Source organism: Eupeodes corollae, chromosome 1, assembly GCF_945859685.1.
Source record: "Eupeodes corollae chromosome 1, idEupCoro1.1, whole genome shotgun sequence".
Lineage (NCBI taxonomy): Eukaryota > Metazoa > Arthropoda > Insecta > Diptera > Syrphidae > Eupeodes > Eupeodes corollae.
Genome location: NC_079147.1, coordinates 128,531,802 through 128,548,712, shown reverse-complemented (window position 1 = coordinate 128,548,712; position 16,911 = coordinate 128,531,802). Strand labels below are relative to the sequence as shown.

Genomic DNA, 16,911 nt, shown 5'->3' with positions numbered 1-16,911 from the left:
CATACTCCGAAATATCTCCGTTCAAAACGTTGAGCATTGAGCATTTGTGGGATATTCTCGCAAAAAAAAAAAATACGAGCCAATGTTATTCGTAACAAGATTGCGGGCTCCAACAGAAGATGAAGGGGAAATTGCTAGCCTGAAACCACAATTGGCCCTTTGTTACAGACGCTTAAGGCTAAACAAGAGGCCCGCAGACTTAAAAAAGATCAAGAGCGGGCGCAGAAAATGTAGCTCCAGGTTGTTAAAACGTGCCTAGGGGTGCAAAAAAGGAAAAAAGCACCCCCATCAACCTATAATATATAAGGAGTGGAGTTACGGTACAGACTACACCAAAGGCAGCCCAACCAACCGTAGTGCCCACCCCTCCGTTTTACCGAGCCAGCTTTACGCAATTTTAAGGTTAATGGCGCGCTACCGGAGAGGCCCTTAAGATTCCTTAGTGTGAATGTAATTTCACTAATTAGGGTCCAACGTAGAGCTTACTTGTTCCAATTGCTTAAAGACCAAAATCGTTATGTGTTTTTGGCCAGTGAAACTAAGCTGAACCGGAAACATAAATTGACGCACAACAATTACAATATCGTACGAAGGGACCGGCCGAACGTACGAAAAGTCATTAGTTGTAAAGTTATATACAAAAGTGAAGTACGCAGATTTCAGCTGTTTGAGGCATGTATCGTGTGTATTTCTCTCCATCAGGGAAAGCCTATGTATATCGCGTCTTATGTACCGGAATCACCTCAGTCAGCTGAATTTATAACAGAGGTCGGAAACAGTGCTTGCAACTGAACTCGGAAGAGAACTGTTATCTCATGGCCGGTGATTTGAATGCTAAACCTGCAGATTTTGGAAATCAAATATTAAGTTATATATAAAATAAAAAATAATGATAAAGATACCAATTTTGTTTTATTTTCTTCTTTTTAGATTAAGTTATTGTTATTTAGTATTAAAATTGTTTTTTAGGCCGAAAGGCAGTAGTTATAAGATAAAGGATTAACCTAGAGCGCCCTCATAGGGCCGGTAAGATATTTTTAAGTTTTTGATATATACGATAGTTTTTTAAGAATTTTTGTCTAGCTTTAGGTTAGGTTAGCTTTAAGATTGTTTTAAAATTTTGATAAATTGAGAAAAGAAGAAAAAAAGGTACTATCATTAAGAGGAACAAACGGCCTGGCGCCTGCTGGTAAGAGGCTAAAAGAATTTTGTAATCTATACGGAATGTATTGTGGTATGGTATGAATTATAGAGAATATGAAAACAATTAATTAAAATAAAATAGAACGAATGCGTACAAATTTATCGAGAACTTGAAGGAGAAAATGGAAAAAAGGACTTTTATTGGAATTTCTTATTTATTTTCTGTATAATGTTTATTTTGCTTTGTAGGGAGTAGGCAAAACAAACAAACAGAACGCTGCTAGGAAAAAATATATTATAGGAACAAATATTTATATAGCACTTCAATACTCTGGCACAGTATAAAAATGTAATTACATTTTTTCTAATCATACAGTTGTTATAATGGACGTGCATCTCAGAACTTATTTAAGTTGATATTAATAATTTATTTGTTACTTAAGTTAGTTTTATAAGTTTTTGTGAAAATTAAAATTGTACTTAAATTCACATGATATAATGGTAACTAATTCAATTCAATTTGAAGTAATTAATTTAAGTAATTTTTATCATAACACTTAATTTATTTTTTTATTATTAAACTATAATTTTAGTTCACGTGTATATTAAATTTCTTGAAAAATTAAAAAGCCTATTTTTAACCAATTTACGTTATAAACATAAAAATGTTATTTCAGTTCACGTGAACAATCAAATTTAAGCTAAAAGCAATATTTTGAAAGAATTAAAAACTGAAATAAATTAAATGTTAAGTGAACATCGTGAAAACTATAATTTCGCCTATTATTTAGTTTATATGTACATATATTTAATAGGAGAAACTTCATTTAGTTAAACCCACCCAAACCCACGGCAAAAGATAACACCTTGGTGGAATACAGAGCTTGCAGAGCTACGAAAAGAAAAAATGGCAGCTTGGTAATACTTTAAAAGACATCAAAACCAGAGCAATCTCATAGTTTTCAAAAAGGCAAATGCCAAATTACATAGGCAACTCAAAATAGCTAAAGCAAAAAGCTTTGAAGAGTTTACTTCTACCATCAATCCTAATCAGTTGAAAATACCAAATGTATCAATTTCAGGTCCAACTGAAATCGGGAACTACATAGCCCACTGTTGGCCTAGTTATTCAAACGACTGCAATTTTACAAGTGAATTCAAAATTTTGAAAAACAACTTCATTTCCAACCAATTTGACAACCGGACAAGCGATCCCAAAGCTCTAATAATTGAGAGAGATATCTCATTAACAGAACTTGAATCTTCCCAATGGAAGCTAAAATAACATATTAAGTACAAGTGTCATTCCCCAAAGCTGGAAAATAGCTTCTATACTTTCGATCCAATATTCCGGAAAGGCCAAACAATTGTTTTGGTATGCAATGTCGAAGCAACTTTTAAATATACACCAAGTAGCATTCAAATCAAGGGTGTACAGACGCTCTTCTATATATAGATAACTACATTTCCAGAGCATTAAGCTCCAAAAACCATGTGTCTGTACTTGCTTTAGACTTCGAAAAAGTGTTTGACAGAATTGGTATACATGTTTTCTTATATAAGCTCAAAGAATGGGACGTTGGTCCCAAGATGTTTAATTATGTAAAATAATTCCTCAGTAACAGACTATATTGCATCAAATCCAATAATACCTACTCCCCCACATATCGACTTAAAAACGGAATCCCCCAAGGATTTCCTTTATCAGTCGTTTTCTTCTCAATTGCTTTTCAATATATATGCGATATTTTATTAAAACAAAAACTTTTAAATTACTGCCTATATGCAGACGACGTTCATATAATGTGTAAAAGCAACAAACTAAATGATATGAAGACTTTGTTTACTAATGCTCTTTAAGACATTTTAGATTGGGGAATTTCCTCTGGTGCTAAACTCGCATTGCCTAAATGTAATATTCTGCACGTATGCCGAAAACATTCCTGTGATCCTCCACCTTTTTTTCCTTTTTTCCGCAAACACAATTACTACTCATTTTAAAAGTTAGAAGTTTTACTACTCCAAAATAAAATTGTATATTTAAATTGCATGGATTCCTTTTATTTGACTATAAGAATAGTTGATTAAGTTTGGCTAGACAATTTTCCGACGCTAGCGCAAGTCACAAAACTCACGAGAGTGTTTGAACGGGACCAAACCGAAACAAAAAATGTTAGATAGTTAGATTTGTCGCTGTGGTTCTTCCAGTTTTAAGTAGTTTATAGGTAGAATAGGTAGTTTATATTAGTTTTATGTTTTATATTAAAGACTTTATAAAGAAGGATAATTTTCTAATAAATACAAAAGTAAATAAATTTTGATGAAAGGCATTAGAATTAAGTATTATTGTTTAACTTAGAGTGTCCGTAATGGAACCTGTAAGTTAGTTGTAAGTTATGGTTAATTAGGCTAGTTTTATGAATTTTTGTTTACTTTAAGATATGTTTTTGACTGAAGTTATAAAAATGAATTTAAAAAAAAGAGTGCGTTGGACTGTCATGCCAGAGGTCGTTTGGATTTGGCTTATAACTGTAGATTGTAGGTCCCCTCCATCCCTGACAACAGTACTCGAACACAGAAATGGTTAAGAGTTGTAAGACACTAGGCCCTAGTTCTTTGAACAGTGCGTTGAATATCGATCACCACTACACCTGATGCTCATCGACTTCGAGAAGGCCTTTGATAGCGTTAACATGGAGTATAGGTGGTTAGCTTTGCGGAGGAAAGGCATCCCAGAAAAACTAATTGGTATTATTAAAGCAATATATAATAGATCTAAGTATCACGTTCTGCACGATGGTAGCGGAGTCAGACAGGGCTGTATTCTGTCGCCAATACTGTTTTTGTTGGTGATATGCGATGTACTGCGCGCAGCTTTGTCAGGTAGGATCAAATGGACTTTGACATCATTTTAAAGCACTTGCATTACGCTTACAATGTTGCTTACTCTCTCATAGGACCATGGATCTCCATCAAATGATAATCGAAGGCGGAACCTAACAAGACGTCATCTGCCGCATCAGCAAAGCAAAAGCGGCGTTCGGTATGTTGTGGAAAATTTTTAGGAATAACAATCAGCTTAAGAACAAAGCTACGACTGTTTCGCACAAATGTCAAATCTGTGCCCCTTTATGGGTACATCACTCGGAAGGTTACTTCAGCCATTACAAGAAAGCTGCAAACCGGTTTTTGGCCAAACCGTATATCAATAAGGTCCTTTATAGAAAGACAGGTCATGAACCTGTTAAGTACGTTCCCAACGGATGGTCTGAAAGTAAGTAAGCCCTAGTTCTCAATGTACTGTTACGCCACCTAATTGATTAATTGTTATGTCAGATGGCTAAGAGTGGTATTGTAATTACAAATTTGTTAAAAAGCTATTAAATTAATATGATGAAGAATGAATTTGAGACATTGCCGCTTGGGAATGAAATTGAGGCCGTTATGTTTGGTACACCGTCAATCTACAGTAATGACGATCGATTATCCATAACTAAAGTTAGTTAGCTTTGTTGCTTATCAAAACTATTGAAAGGTGGTCGCGCGGCATGTACTTACCGTACTGATTTAGACGAAATTTTTGAACTCATTTCAATTAATTTTTATGACAAAATTTAATGATGAACTCCTGGCAAGTAACTCGACAAAAGTCTTATGTAGAACCTACATCGTTCAACTTAAAAATGAAACCGTTTTAATTAATAACAAAACGATTACGAGCTCAAAACCCACGGTCCTACAAGCTCTCTTACCTATTATGAAGAACATCACAAACGAAGAACATACAAATGTTGTTGATGTTCAGTTCGTTCATAGCCTTAGTCTTTTTAATAAAGAACGTCTTCGCAATCAAACTAAGAAAATCCACAACTCCACAGTTTCGGATGCTGTGAATCTGCTAGTGAAAAAGGATACTCTGATTGTTTGGGAGCTTAGTACGAGTATTAATTTGATAGAATCAAAATAATAAAGAAATAGCCAAATTCGAGCTTACCAACATCTCAAAACCATCCGTTTTATATCCAAATAAGAAATAGTGTATACTACTACCTCAGGAACCCAGAGTGGTCTAAACAAAAAACACAAAGGAAGAGTCAAGAAAGCCAGAGCTGCTTCAAATTCAAAACTTTTTATTTGTAAAATCAAGGTAGAAGATGGGGTAAATGGTAGTAGATTGAAAGGAGGCCTGTAATAGTATGGGGAGCAATCACCTTTTATCCATATTCTCCTGACCTAAACAAAAAATTCTACGAAGTAGGACAGTAATAACGAAAAACCGAAGAGATTATTGAAGCCATAAAACGATCCTGGTCCCAAACTGACAGCACTCTATGAATCCATACACTACAGGCTTCTTGATATAATTAACAAATCATTAGGCAGCACACATTACTAAAAATATATTTAATCCAGTATTTTCCTAAACCATCAGATTTTTTGTTATTTTCTTTACTAAAATGTGACACAAAACAAAGGTACTTTTGTTATTATTGTTAAAAATTTTGGATGACCCCCGATATTTCACGAACCAATTACGCAAGCGACTTTAATGAAATTGAAATATTTTTCGAACAAGATATGATAATTACTAAAAAATAATTGTACAGTTAGTTAGTAAGTTTTATTGACTTTAAAATATACAAGAACAAAACATTATGTTCTTTATTGTAAGATTACACAAGTCTTTAAATGGTTTGGCCGAAGGCCTTTCACCAAACGGACATTTTTTTTTAAATTTATATATACGATTAAAGTTAATTAGATACAATTCAATGAAATAATTTTATAATTTTTTAAGCTGTAAAACCTTAAACATTTTCCTCAATTATTCTGGTTCTATAGCGAAGAGCGTTCAATGAGTATTCATACAGAACCAACCTAACTTATCGTACATCATGTTGCCGACTTTTTTCAGCAAGTCATCAAAATTCAATATAAGCACCTCTATACTTTCTTCTGCTGATATTGAAAAAGTAGTTGAGCATTCAATTTCCAGTTTCTTAAACTCTTTAACACACGAAACTTGAGAATTGATAGCTTGTGTGTGTACTATTCGCGGAATTCTTTCTTCACCCATCGCCAAAACTCTTGACACGTAGTTAAAATGTAATTTAAGTGTGTTTAAAAAGAAGGGTCCTATTCCTGTTTCAAGATGTAACTTATAGTTGGGCGTCGTACTTGGCAACTTGAAAGTACTTTTAATAAAAAAACGGAGGAACTTTTCCACAGCTTCAAACGATCGATATCCCCATAGCGCTCCGTAAAACAGTATTGCAATTGGGGTAGCTCGAAATACTTTGTGGTTAGCTATGTGCGAAAAGCTATAACTTACAGTGCAACTTCTCCACACAGAACACATAGCATGCCTTGCTTCCGATAGTTTGGATTGTAAATGTTTTTCTAGATTCAAGTTAGATGCAATCAAAACTCCCAGATACTTGTATTCCTTTACTATTTCTATCGGTTCCTTGTCACACGTTCACTTCTCCATGTTTTGCAATAAATTTGAAGGCTATTCATCATTAGCTGCATCCTGTCTATAGTTTTAGCTAGGAAAACTATATCGTCCGCGAACATTAATCCTAGAATATTCTTTCCTCTTATATCTATACCACCTTTCACTGTAATTTATGTATAAGATAAAGAGAAGAGTACTTAAAACGCAACCTTGCTTAACGCCCATTGACGTACCAAACTGTGAAAGACACTCTCTTCGTACATGGCTGTAAAGACAGACAGTTTAGTTGAGATTCCATATTTATAAAACTTGTAAAAAAGTGCTTCCCGGGGAATTGAATCAAAGGCTGCTCGAAAATCCACAAAAAAGCGTCTGTTATATAATACCGAGCCTAGGATCTTTACTGCTGTATTTAAAAATGAGATGCCTCTATAATTTGCTGGATCTTCAAAAATACCTTTTTATTGTAGCGGAAAAATAATTGCCTTTCGAAAACTCTCGGGGATATCAGCGGTGTCGAAAATTCTGTTGTACTCCAAAGTTAGAAGCCGTAATATATCTGGTGTAATTTTTTAAAATATTCATACGGTTTCTATCTTCCCCTGGTGTTTTATCCTTTTTTGCTTTTACAATAACTATTTTTATCTCATTTTGGGATATAGGCGCATAAAGAAACTCATCAATTATTAAAGGTGGTGCATATTGAAGCGTTGTGTGAAGTGTTGAGCAAACTTGTAAAATTGATTTTCAATTGTTCAATATGCAGTACTGTAGCCGTTGGAATCTTTTTTCCACTCAAGTCTAATTGCTCCATTAAGTTTTTCGCGCTGTTTACCATTTCGATGTTTTTTCATCAAAATTTCGCTTTTTGCTTTAAAAAGATATTTGAAATTTTTGTTCGCTGTCGCATAGAGGATTCTAAAATTGATGTTATTGGTCGTTCTGAACAATTTCAAGTACGCTCTCATGCAACCACTTTTGCTTTTTTGCCAAAACCTACTTTTTTCCCGATGTTTTTTGGGGCGCTGCTTTCTTGGCAATTATTGTTAACATGTGCATGTCTAGATTAGATAGAACATTCAAAGTTATTTGAATTTCGAGCTGTCTGTTTAGGTTTCTTTGAAATAGCTCTCTGTAGCTGTCTTTCCTTTGAAGCTTTGGAAGAAGAGTAATGGCAGGTTCAGTTGTCTCCATACAAGGTGTTTTTATTCTAAAAGATACCTCTAACTACTATAAAATTATCAAAAAAGAGGAACCAATTTTCAGACAAAAAATAATAATCGATCACAGAAACAGCTGTTCCGCAAATGAAAGTGAGTTCACCATTGCGATCACCTTCACAGCTTCCATTCAGAACTCAACAGTCCACAGCATCTGCCAGCTCAAGAATGTTGGTCCCTTTTGAATCGCACACCTTTGATTTACGGTCGCAATGGATATGGGTTGTGTCTACTTCACTATTAAAATTATTTTGCGATATGCCTATTCTTTCGTTAAAATCACCAATTAACATAAGATTTGCTGGTCCCAGCACATTTATAAGGTCTCGTAATTTGTCAAAATCGCAATGCCAATGGCTGCAGTTCAAGTAGATTAGAACAACCTAAAAAATACTCTCTTCTATTTTGATTTCATATAATCGGGATTGCTCAATATTTTTGAAATTGATTGCAGCGTCTTTAAGTCTCTTTTTATACCCGAATAATTCACCACCACTTCCTCTACCAAATATGTTACTTTGCACAGCTGGTATGAATTCAATTTCGTAGCTCATATAAATATTCTTAAAACTAGTTTCGTCAAAAAAAAATAATATGTGTTTCTTATAATATAAATAAATCAAATTGCTTAATATAACTAAAAAATTCAGTAAATAAACTTTTGTTTCTAAGCGCCGCGACATTATAGCTTATGATTTTAAGTGTTGAAACATTTAAGTTTGCCTTGCAGACGGATTCTTCTCAGTTGGATGAAGTACTGTGTGAACATGCACTCACAATTTGTCCATTAAAATGGAGAACAAACAAAAGGGAAAAAACTTATCGCACGCACAAGCAAAACCTCACACACCAATAACTCGATTTCCCGATTCAGGTTTACAAACAAATTTTTGATTCAATTCACCTCTTTCAGTGGGATTGGATCGAGTAATCCTATTTCGATCTGATATACATAGGTCTATACGGCGCTAAATCCTGATTCAATTCGGATTCAATTCTCCTGGTAAACGCGGTAATACTGTTAAAGAATGAGGAATCTCCCCCATCAAATGTTTTATTACAGCCAAACTGTCTTTATTGCTCCTATTCTTGAGCCCAAGCGATTCATCCCATGTAAAAACAGCGTCTTCTAGATACAGCCTACCGTCTCTTACGAAGATTTTCATTTTAGGTTTTGACTCGCAGAGTACCTTTATTATGGATACCATCTTACTTCTTTATCTGGCATTATGTGTTGAATCTTCGTTGATACTTATTTTTGTTCCTTTAAGTTTCTCCGCGTTTCGTAAAACATTTAAAGCTGTTTCTCGTGACTTCAATTTGATAACAATTACTACAGTGGGTGCGTTTTGGTGGTTTATCTGTGCGCGGATTCAATTTCAGTGTTGTTTTCATTTCCGTCGAGTAGTCCAGCGCATACGGTTTTGGCTTTTTCAACTGGGTCGATGTGAAGATCAGTAAGCAAATGTACTACTAAATTGTCTTCGACACGTTTTTGTAAAGTCGTTCAATTTGTGTCTCAAGTAGTCAGTAAGCACATTGATTCCATAAAGCTGGTTTGACGAAGAAGTAGAACCACTAGACGAAGAAAATAATTTTCAGATAGCTATTATATATGAAATTGATTATCTTGTAAATATATCTATAATTTTTAAATAAAACGCGATAGTTTCATTTTTTTTCTAAGATTTCTTTATTCAATAAGAACTCCTCGTGAGCTAAAAGAATAGTTATGTATGTTTAAGGATAACTCTTAATAAATAACTGGACTGAATAACATCCAGTCGTATTTATAATCTTAATTCTTATGTTCTATTAATAAGTCCTAATCTTTTAATGCAAGTATATTGTGACTGCTGATAATGATGTCCGTTTGGTCCCGTATTGGATATAAGATTGTGTGGATCGAGAACATGTGGTCGTTATCTTTGTTTGGTCACGTATCTCCAAAATATTGACACTTTGGATTTGGGTGTTGGCTGCAAGAGCGATAGCGATCTTTTATCATCAGTTGTTGTTGTTTTGTGTTGAAGTGGTATGGCATTCTTCCCTTATATAAGGATCGCACATGTTTTGGTGACATGACAGATGAGGACAATGAATGAGACTGCACTAAAATTCGAAGAGCTTGATGCTAATAGATCTGCATCTGAAAATCATTTATATGTGGAAATTTTTGTAATTTCAGAAACCTATAATCAAAAAAGCTTGTAAATCTCAGGGTTCCTAAGCAATTAAGATAAACCGAACATAAAATGATGAATTTCCATTTTAAGCCCTTTTCACAGACAAAAATGTATGACTTTTTTACAAAGTGGGATTATTTTTTTCTTTATAGAACTAACAATATTGTATTTACGTACAATTAAATCTTTGCTATGCACAATGTCAAGTCAATTAAAGAATAAAAACTAATATGTGATTAAAAATAATTTATTTAAATGAAATATGCATGTAGTACTACCTATGAACTCCTATATTCAATTCATTCCACATACATGACTAGTTTTTGTTATTGTATAAATAATTTTGTGTTACTTGATCGTTGTTGGTCAAACATTTTTTTTAATTTTTCCAGGTAGCTCCAAAAGATAAATACAATTGTTTCTAGCATATATATTTTTACTTAATGATATTTTTTGATCCGCTTAGGTGACATTTTTTCAATTATGTGAACCCCACACTATGTGGTAATGTGAAAAACCGGCTTTGACTGTGACGTTTTGTAGTTTCTCTTACACGGGTTTTACTATATTTTTTATCTTAAATCATTGCAATATTTAATTTATTACAATTTTGTGATTTAAAAAATTGGTTTTCCATTTTTGTTTGCAGATGGAACGCAGTCCAGTTTTAGGATTGGTATTTCATGTGCGAGTTTTAAGCTTACTAGTGATTTTGGGTTTTATGGACTATTGGCTTCTTCAACATGCATACACTTCAACAATAAATCGTGGACCGACTGTACAGCTGGTGTTTGGATTTGAATATGGGATACTATTGACAGTAATAGCAAACATAGGAATTAAATATTTGCTACATGCTGCTGAAATGCAAACAGAAAATTCTTGGGAAAACAAGGCTGTATTTCTTTTGTATACAGAACTTATAATTGGACTTATTAAAGTTCTCTTATATGTGTTTTTCGTAGTTATTATGGCTAAAATATACGCTTTGCCAATGTTCGTATTTCGGCCAATGTTCTTTACAATCAGGTGAGTGTTTGTTGTTTTTTATTTTGTTATAGATATAAGTTGTTTTAAGAGGAATGGTGAAATGAATTTGATAATATTAATGAACAAACCAGAAGACTCACATTTGTTATCACACACTTTTATTAAATGTTAAAGTTTGTTACATAGCATGCTTTTCAAAATCATATTTTATTGGAAAGTTTGTCCACAATCGGCATTATCTGATTTTATGTCAATCAACCCGCTTACGGTAATTTGGTAAGCCAACCGATAAAAACTAGTCGCTACAATACGAAAGAGAAAACCTATTAAGAAATCGACTATCCGCAAACTATACGTAGGTATAACTAGCGTGGGTTGTGTCGATCTTATGAATGTAAACATGGGTAAAACAAAACTACCACAAGAATTTGGTTATGGTTAAAACCATTTCGTTACTTTACAAAGACAAAAGGCTTAAAAAACGACGTAAAGAAGAAGATGAGCGAAAAACTGTCTATAGACGGTTTTCCATTATTTTCACATCACACTTCCAGGTGAAATTGTTTGGACAAACAAACTTCATGTTTGTATTTTCCAGCCTAAAATCATTTAAGTTACAACATTCTTGTAAGAGAAAATCTTGTTAGTTTTTCATTTGTGTTTATTATTACAAGTATTTTAAAGCAATTAGCAGCTATTGCAAAAGAATTACTCAATACATTTTAAAATCAATTAATTTGTATCTATTTCCAGGAGCTTTAAAAAAGCCCTAAGTGATGTCATTATGTCAAGAAGAGCTATACGAAATATGAACACTCTCTATCCAAATGCTACTCCCGAAGAACTACAACTATCAGATAATATATGTATAATTTGCAGGTAAGTAAATACATTTTCCTTAAATGCTAAATTCAACACAAAATTTATATTATTATATAAGATTCTGTAAACACTTCAAAGATATTTTGTTTTTGGATAGAAATCTGGGAGCGCAACAATGTTTTTACGAATTTAATTGACCTTTAAATAGGTGTTTGTTTAGGTGTTTGAACGTTTGTTCCTATTTTGTTTTCGAAACATTATAAAATTGTATTCTAATCGAAAACCCTGTACATCACATAAAATATCTTCTTCGTTAAGTTCTTCATCATCTTCTTCATGGTCAATATGAATATTAGCGTCTGTTTAAATGACAATAATTTACAACAAGTGTATGGAAGGAAGAGAGAAAATTTGTGTATTTACCTGACTCATTAATGTTTGAATGATTCTTAATTAAAACTTCGCTGACCGAAGTTGGTAACTGGTCTCCTTCAACCAATCTTAACTTTAGTTCGTTGCTAATTTTTTTACCATCCACCACTAGAAGAAGAGAGTTGCAACGAGCCGATTGCCTGTGTGGGGTCGTGGCTGGCATAATTGAACCCGTTGCTCAGCGGTTGCGTAGGTTTTTCGACCCTGGACTCAACACAAAGAGAAACTAAAGCCATCAGTCTAGCATCCCGATGGTAGTGATGCACGAGATATTTACTTTACCCTCCCTACCTGGTTTTCTTTCTCGCTGAGAACAACCCTATACCTTGGCTTCTTCTCGTTGCCCTTTTTTTCTTCAATTTTCCCCTCACTCTCTCATCCCTTTATGCAACAAAAACTTAAACCATCATCTTTGTGGTTTTAAGTTTCATTCAAATTCCATTTTGTTCTTTTAATAAATAACATCTCTTAGGATTTAATAATGATGACTTAAAATCACTTAGTAACAATTAAAAATAATTATTAATATGAAATACTGGAAGAGAATACTATATCAGTTTTCAAAAAAGAGTTTTGACATTTAACGTAACGTTATTCACTTATCTTTTAGTACTTTCACACAGTTTTACTAAATATTTCTAAGTAATCAAGAAAAAATATACACAAAATCTCAAAATATTCATCTTTAAAGTACTAATGATCATGAAATGAAGAACAATAACAATATACCTGACACAGGACTGACGAAGAAGACGAAATTTGAGATTATAATCAGGACTTATGTTTTTTTGTTGGTAATTTCGAATATCAACAAACTACATTTTAACGAATTAAAGTCTAATATAAATAAATATAAATAAACTTAAGATTAACAAAAAAAATAACGAATCACCATAGGACTGACGTGTTAACTGGCTTAGCTTAGGACTGACGTTTTAAAAACTTATTGTCTTTTTTTTAATAACTTGTATTCAAAATGAAGAACTGAAGTTGGGTGTCTTAATAAAGGTCTTTCCATTGTTTTAAAATAAATTGAAATCTGAATAAAATATAATAAGACATTTGTATATATTGGTTGATGACATCGCGTTACACAACTTTTGTTTAACCACCCATAAATATTTGTATTTTTTTTTTGTATGCCTATTCTACTTTAAACTAAACCTTAAAACTATAAAACAAGTATGTAAGCTAGCCAAGGCTTAAAACCCCATCCCGACTACGCACTGTCAAGTGCCGATTGAAGCCACCAAATCTGGTTCTCCTGCTTCACCCTATCAATTCGACCCCGTTCGGGCACAGCCCTACTGAACCGAAGGAGCTCTGGTACAGGAGTCATCTACCCACGGTTCGTCGTCTGACGTGGTAGATTAGCGGAACTGCCAATCTATCCTGTATCAGACCGCATCTGCTTAAATATAAGCCTGTACAGTGTCGTAAACTCTGGCGCTCGAACACACGAAACTTCTTCATCTGGGAAGGGGCAACGTTGAATCACACAGGACAACCATAAACGATCATCGGCCGTATGAGGGCCATGTAACAAATTACCTTCACTCCGGGGTCAAGCCGACTGCTGTAAAACAACTGTTTCGTCAGAGCGAAGGTTTACGTTCCCAGAACACCCTAACATCACATTATAATTATACAAAACACCATACAAAACTGTAATGCTAACACAAGATACACATCAAAGTGCATATCAGCATATTTAAGTATAAACAATTTGTGTCAGCAATAATAAGGCAAAAGAAATATAAAACTAAGACAAAAGAAACATAAAGCTGTATAAAGCATAAAGGATTTGAATGGGACTTCATCCCAAAGTAAATTCTATATATCTGGTGTCAACAAAAATAAGACAAAGGAACTATGATCTTCAGTCAAATAGATTTGCTGACTTAACATTTAAATAATATAAAAAGGGGTTGATCAGTTCAATGCGTTGGCATTCATTCATTCAATTGAGTTCAGTTCAGTCATATTGATCTTCCCCCGACCCAGGGTAAGGCATTTGAAGATTTTATTTTTTTTACATTGTGTAATGTGTACTTTATTAAAAGTTTAATTCGAGATCGTCCTTACAACTAAATAGTTAATACCGGAAATGAATGAACAAATTCAAACCATACAGTGTACCAGCATCATTGAAAGCCGATATAAAGTCAACACAACCAGAAGAAAATTTCAACCAAGAAGGGGAATTAGAAAATAAGCTAAAAAAGGCAACTATAAATATTGAACCATTAAAACTCAATAAAAATTAGCCAAATTTTAACGGCAGAGTATGCAACATTATTGTATTTATAAAAAAGGTAGACTTTATAATGAATGTAGTAAGCAAATATAATGAAGCAACGAAAGAATTCAAAATGAACGAAATTAAAGGTAAAATCACAAATAGTGCACTAGAGGTATTATTACGGGGTGGTGACCCAAATAGCTGGCAGGAAATAAAAAAATTATTATCAAGAAATTTTGGTGAAAAAGAGTCCTTTGTAAAATTAAAGGAATTAGCTGAAAAAGTCTATACCAAAAATATAACTCAGTTATATAATAATTCTATTAATAACGAAGCGTCATTATTAGCAACATTTTGTGAGAAAATTCCATCAAATGCTAGTTCGATTATTATTAATCATGGAATACAAACTTTAAGTGAAGCCTTTTATAAATTAGAATCTTGTCATTGGACAAAAGAAGGGAATGAAAATAATTATGAAAAAAATATTAGAAATCAAAGAAATGAAAGTTACACAACTAATTCTAGAAATTATAATTACAGAAATAATAATCAGAATCGGAGTCAGAACCTTAACAGAAATAATAATCAGAATCAGAGTCTGAACTTTTATAGAACTAATAATCAGAATCAGAACTTTAATACAAAAAATAATCAGGGTCAGAACTTTTATAGAAATAATAATCAGAATCAAAACTTAAATAGTAATAATTATCAAAATCGAAACCATCAATATAATGGGCAACCAAAAGAAATTTGTCCAATCAAAATCGAAATCCCTTTGCTATACAATTCCAGAACCAATGGAAGTAGATCATATTACTCAGTATACACCAAATTTTCGAATAAAAGCCTTAACAGACCTTTACTCTGCATAGATATTCATATTCTCAGTAAAAACCTTAGATTACTTGTAGACACAGGAGCAGCGAATTCTATCTTAAGTGAAAATATATTTCGAAAGCATTTTGAAACTAAACTAGACAAACCACATAACATTAAAACATTATACTCAGACAACTTAATACATACCAAAACAATTGTGCCATTACCAGGTTAATTTACTAAAAATGAATCATAAATGGAATTTTAAATTGCTCCAATAACGAAAAGTACATTTGGTATTTTAAGAAATAATATTCTTAAACCATTAAAAGCCGAATTTTATTTCCCCCATACTGTGAAAATAAAAAATATAAAAAACCGTTGCTCTCTAAACCCAAAGATTATCCTTTAGATAGTTAGATTGAAGATTTATCATGCAGGCAAATAAATTTATGTAGAACTGATGTAAATTCAGAAAGTTTTTTTGACAAATTAATTGAACTTTATTTAAACGCAGAAGAAAAGAAAGCTTTAACTCAAATAATCAAGAATAATAAACATTTATTTTATAAAGAAGGAGATATTTTAACTAATGTAAAAGAAATTACTCATAAAATTGAAACGAAGGATAATAAACCAATATATACACGATTATATAGATATCCAGAAGTGCATAAAGAATAAATAGAAAGGCAAATAAATGAAGTGCTAGAACAGCCTTTTTTACAGCCAATGGACATTACGAATTTAGTCGGATGCCATTCGGACTTAAAAACGCACCGGCAACTTTTCAGCGAATGATAAATCACGTCTTAGAAGGACTAATAGAAAAAATATGTGTTGTTTATTTAGATGACATTCTAATATTTAGCACACCATTAGAAGGACATACTTCTTCAATAAATAAGGTATTTCAGAAACTTAAGGATAATTTAAAAATACAGATATATAAATGCAAATTTTTCAGTAAAAGTACAGAATACTTGGGACATGTCACAACCACAAATGGTATAAAACCAAATCCAGACAAAATGAAAGCTATCGATAAAATACCTATTCCATGCGCAACTAAACAAATAAAATCATTTTTGGGACTTACGGACTATTATAGAAAATGTATCAAAGATTATTCAAAAGTAGCATTGTCTATGACAAAATACTTGAAGAAAGGTACAAGGATAAATATTAAAGACCCATAATATATAACAGCTTTTAAAGAATTAAAACTACTCATTTCTAGCCACCCAGTTTTAAAATATCCAGATTATAATAAAGAATTCGTTTTATCAACCGACGACGCTTCAAATTGTGCGAGTGGATCAGTTCTTTCACAATCAAACCACCCATTACGCGATGCATCTCGAACCCTCAATGAACATCAGAGTAGATTTAGCACCATTGAAAAAGAATAATTAAGTATTGTATTGTCAGTAAAATATTTTCGACCATATCTTTACGGACGCAAATTTAAGATAGAAACAGATCACAGACCTTTAATTTGGTTAAGCAACCTTAAAGAACCTAACTCAGAGATGGAAAATAAGTTTAAACGAATATGACTTTGACCTAGGAAAAGAAAATCGTGTAGCAGAT

The 16,911-nt window shown here is 32.9% G+C and overlaps 1 protein-coding gene across 1 annotated transcript in view; it reads left to right on the top strand.

Moving 5' to 3' along the window:
* LOC129938394 (E3 ubiquitin-protein ligase HRD1) overlaps window positions 1-16,911 on the top strand; it is a 73,147-nt gene that overhangs the window by 17,533 nt on the left and 38,703 nt on the right. The window contains exons 4-5 of the mRNA XM_056045928.1: window positions 10,657-11,036; window positions 11,751-11,876. Of these exons, the coding sequence (XP_055901903.1) occupies window positions 10,657-11,036; window positions 11,751-11,876 (506 nt within the window). The remainder of the gene's footprint in view (window positions 1-10,656; window positions 11,037-11,750; window positions 11,877-16,911) is intronic.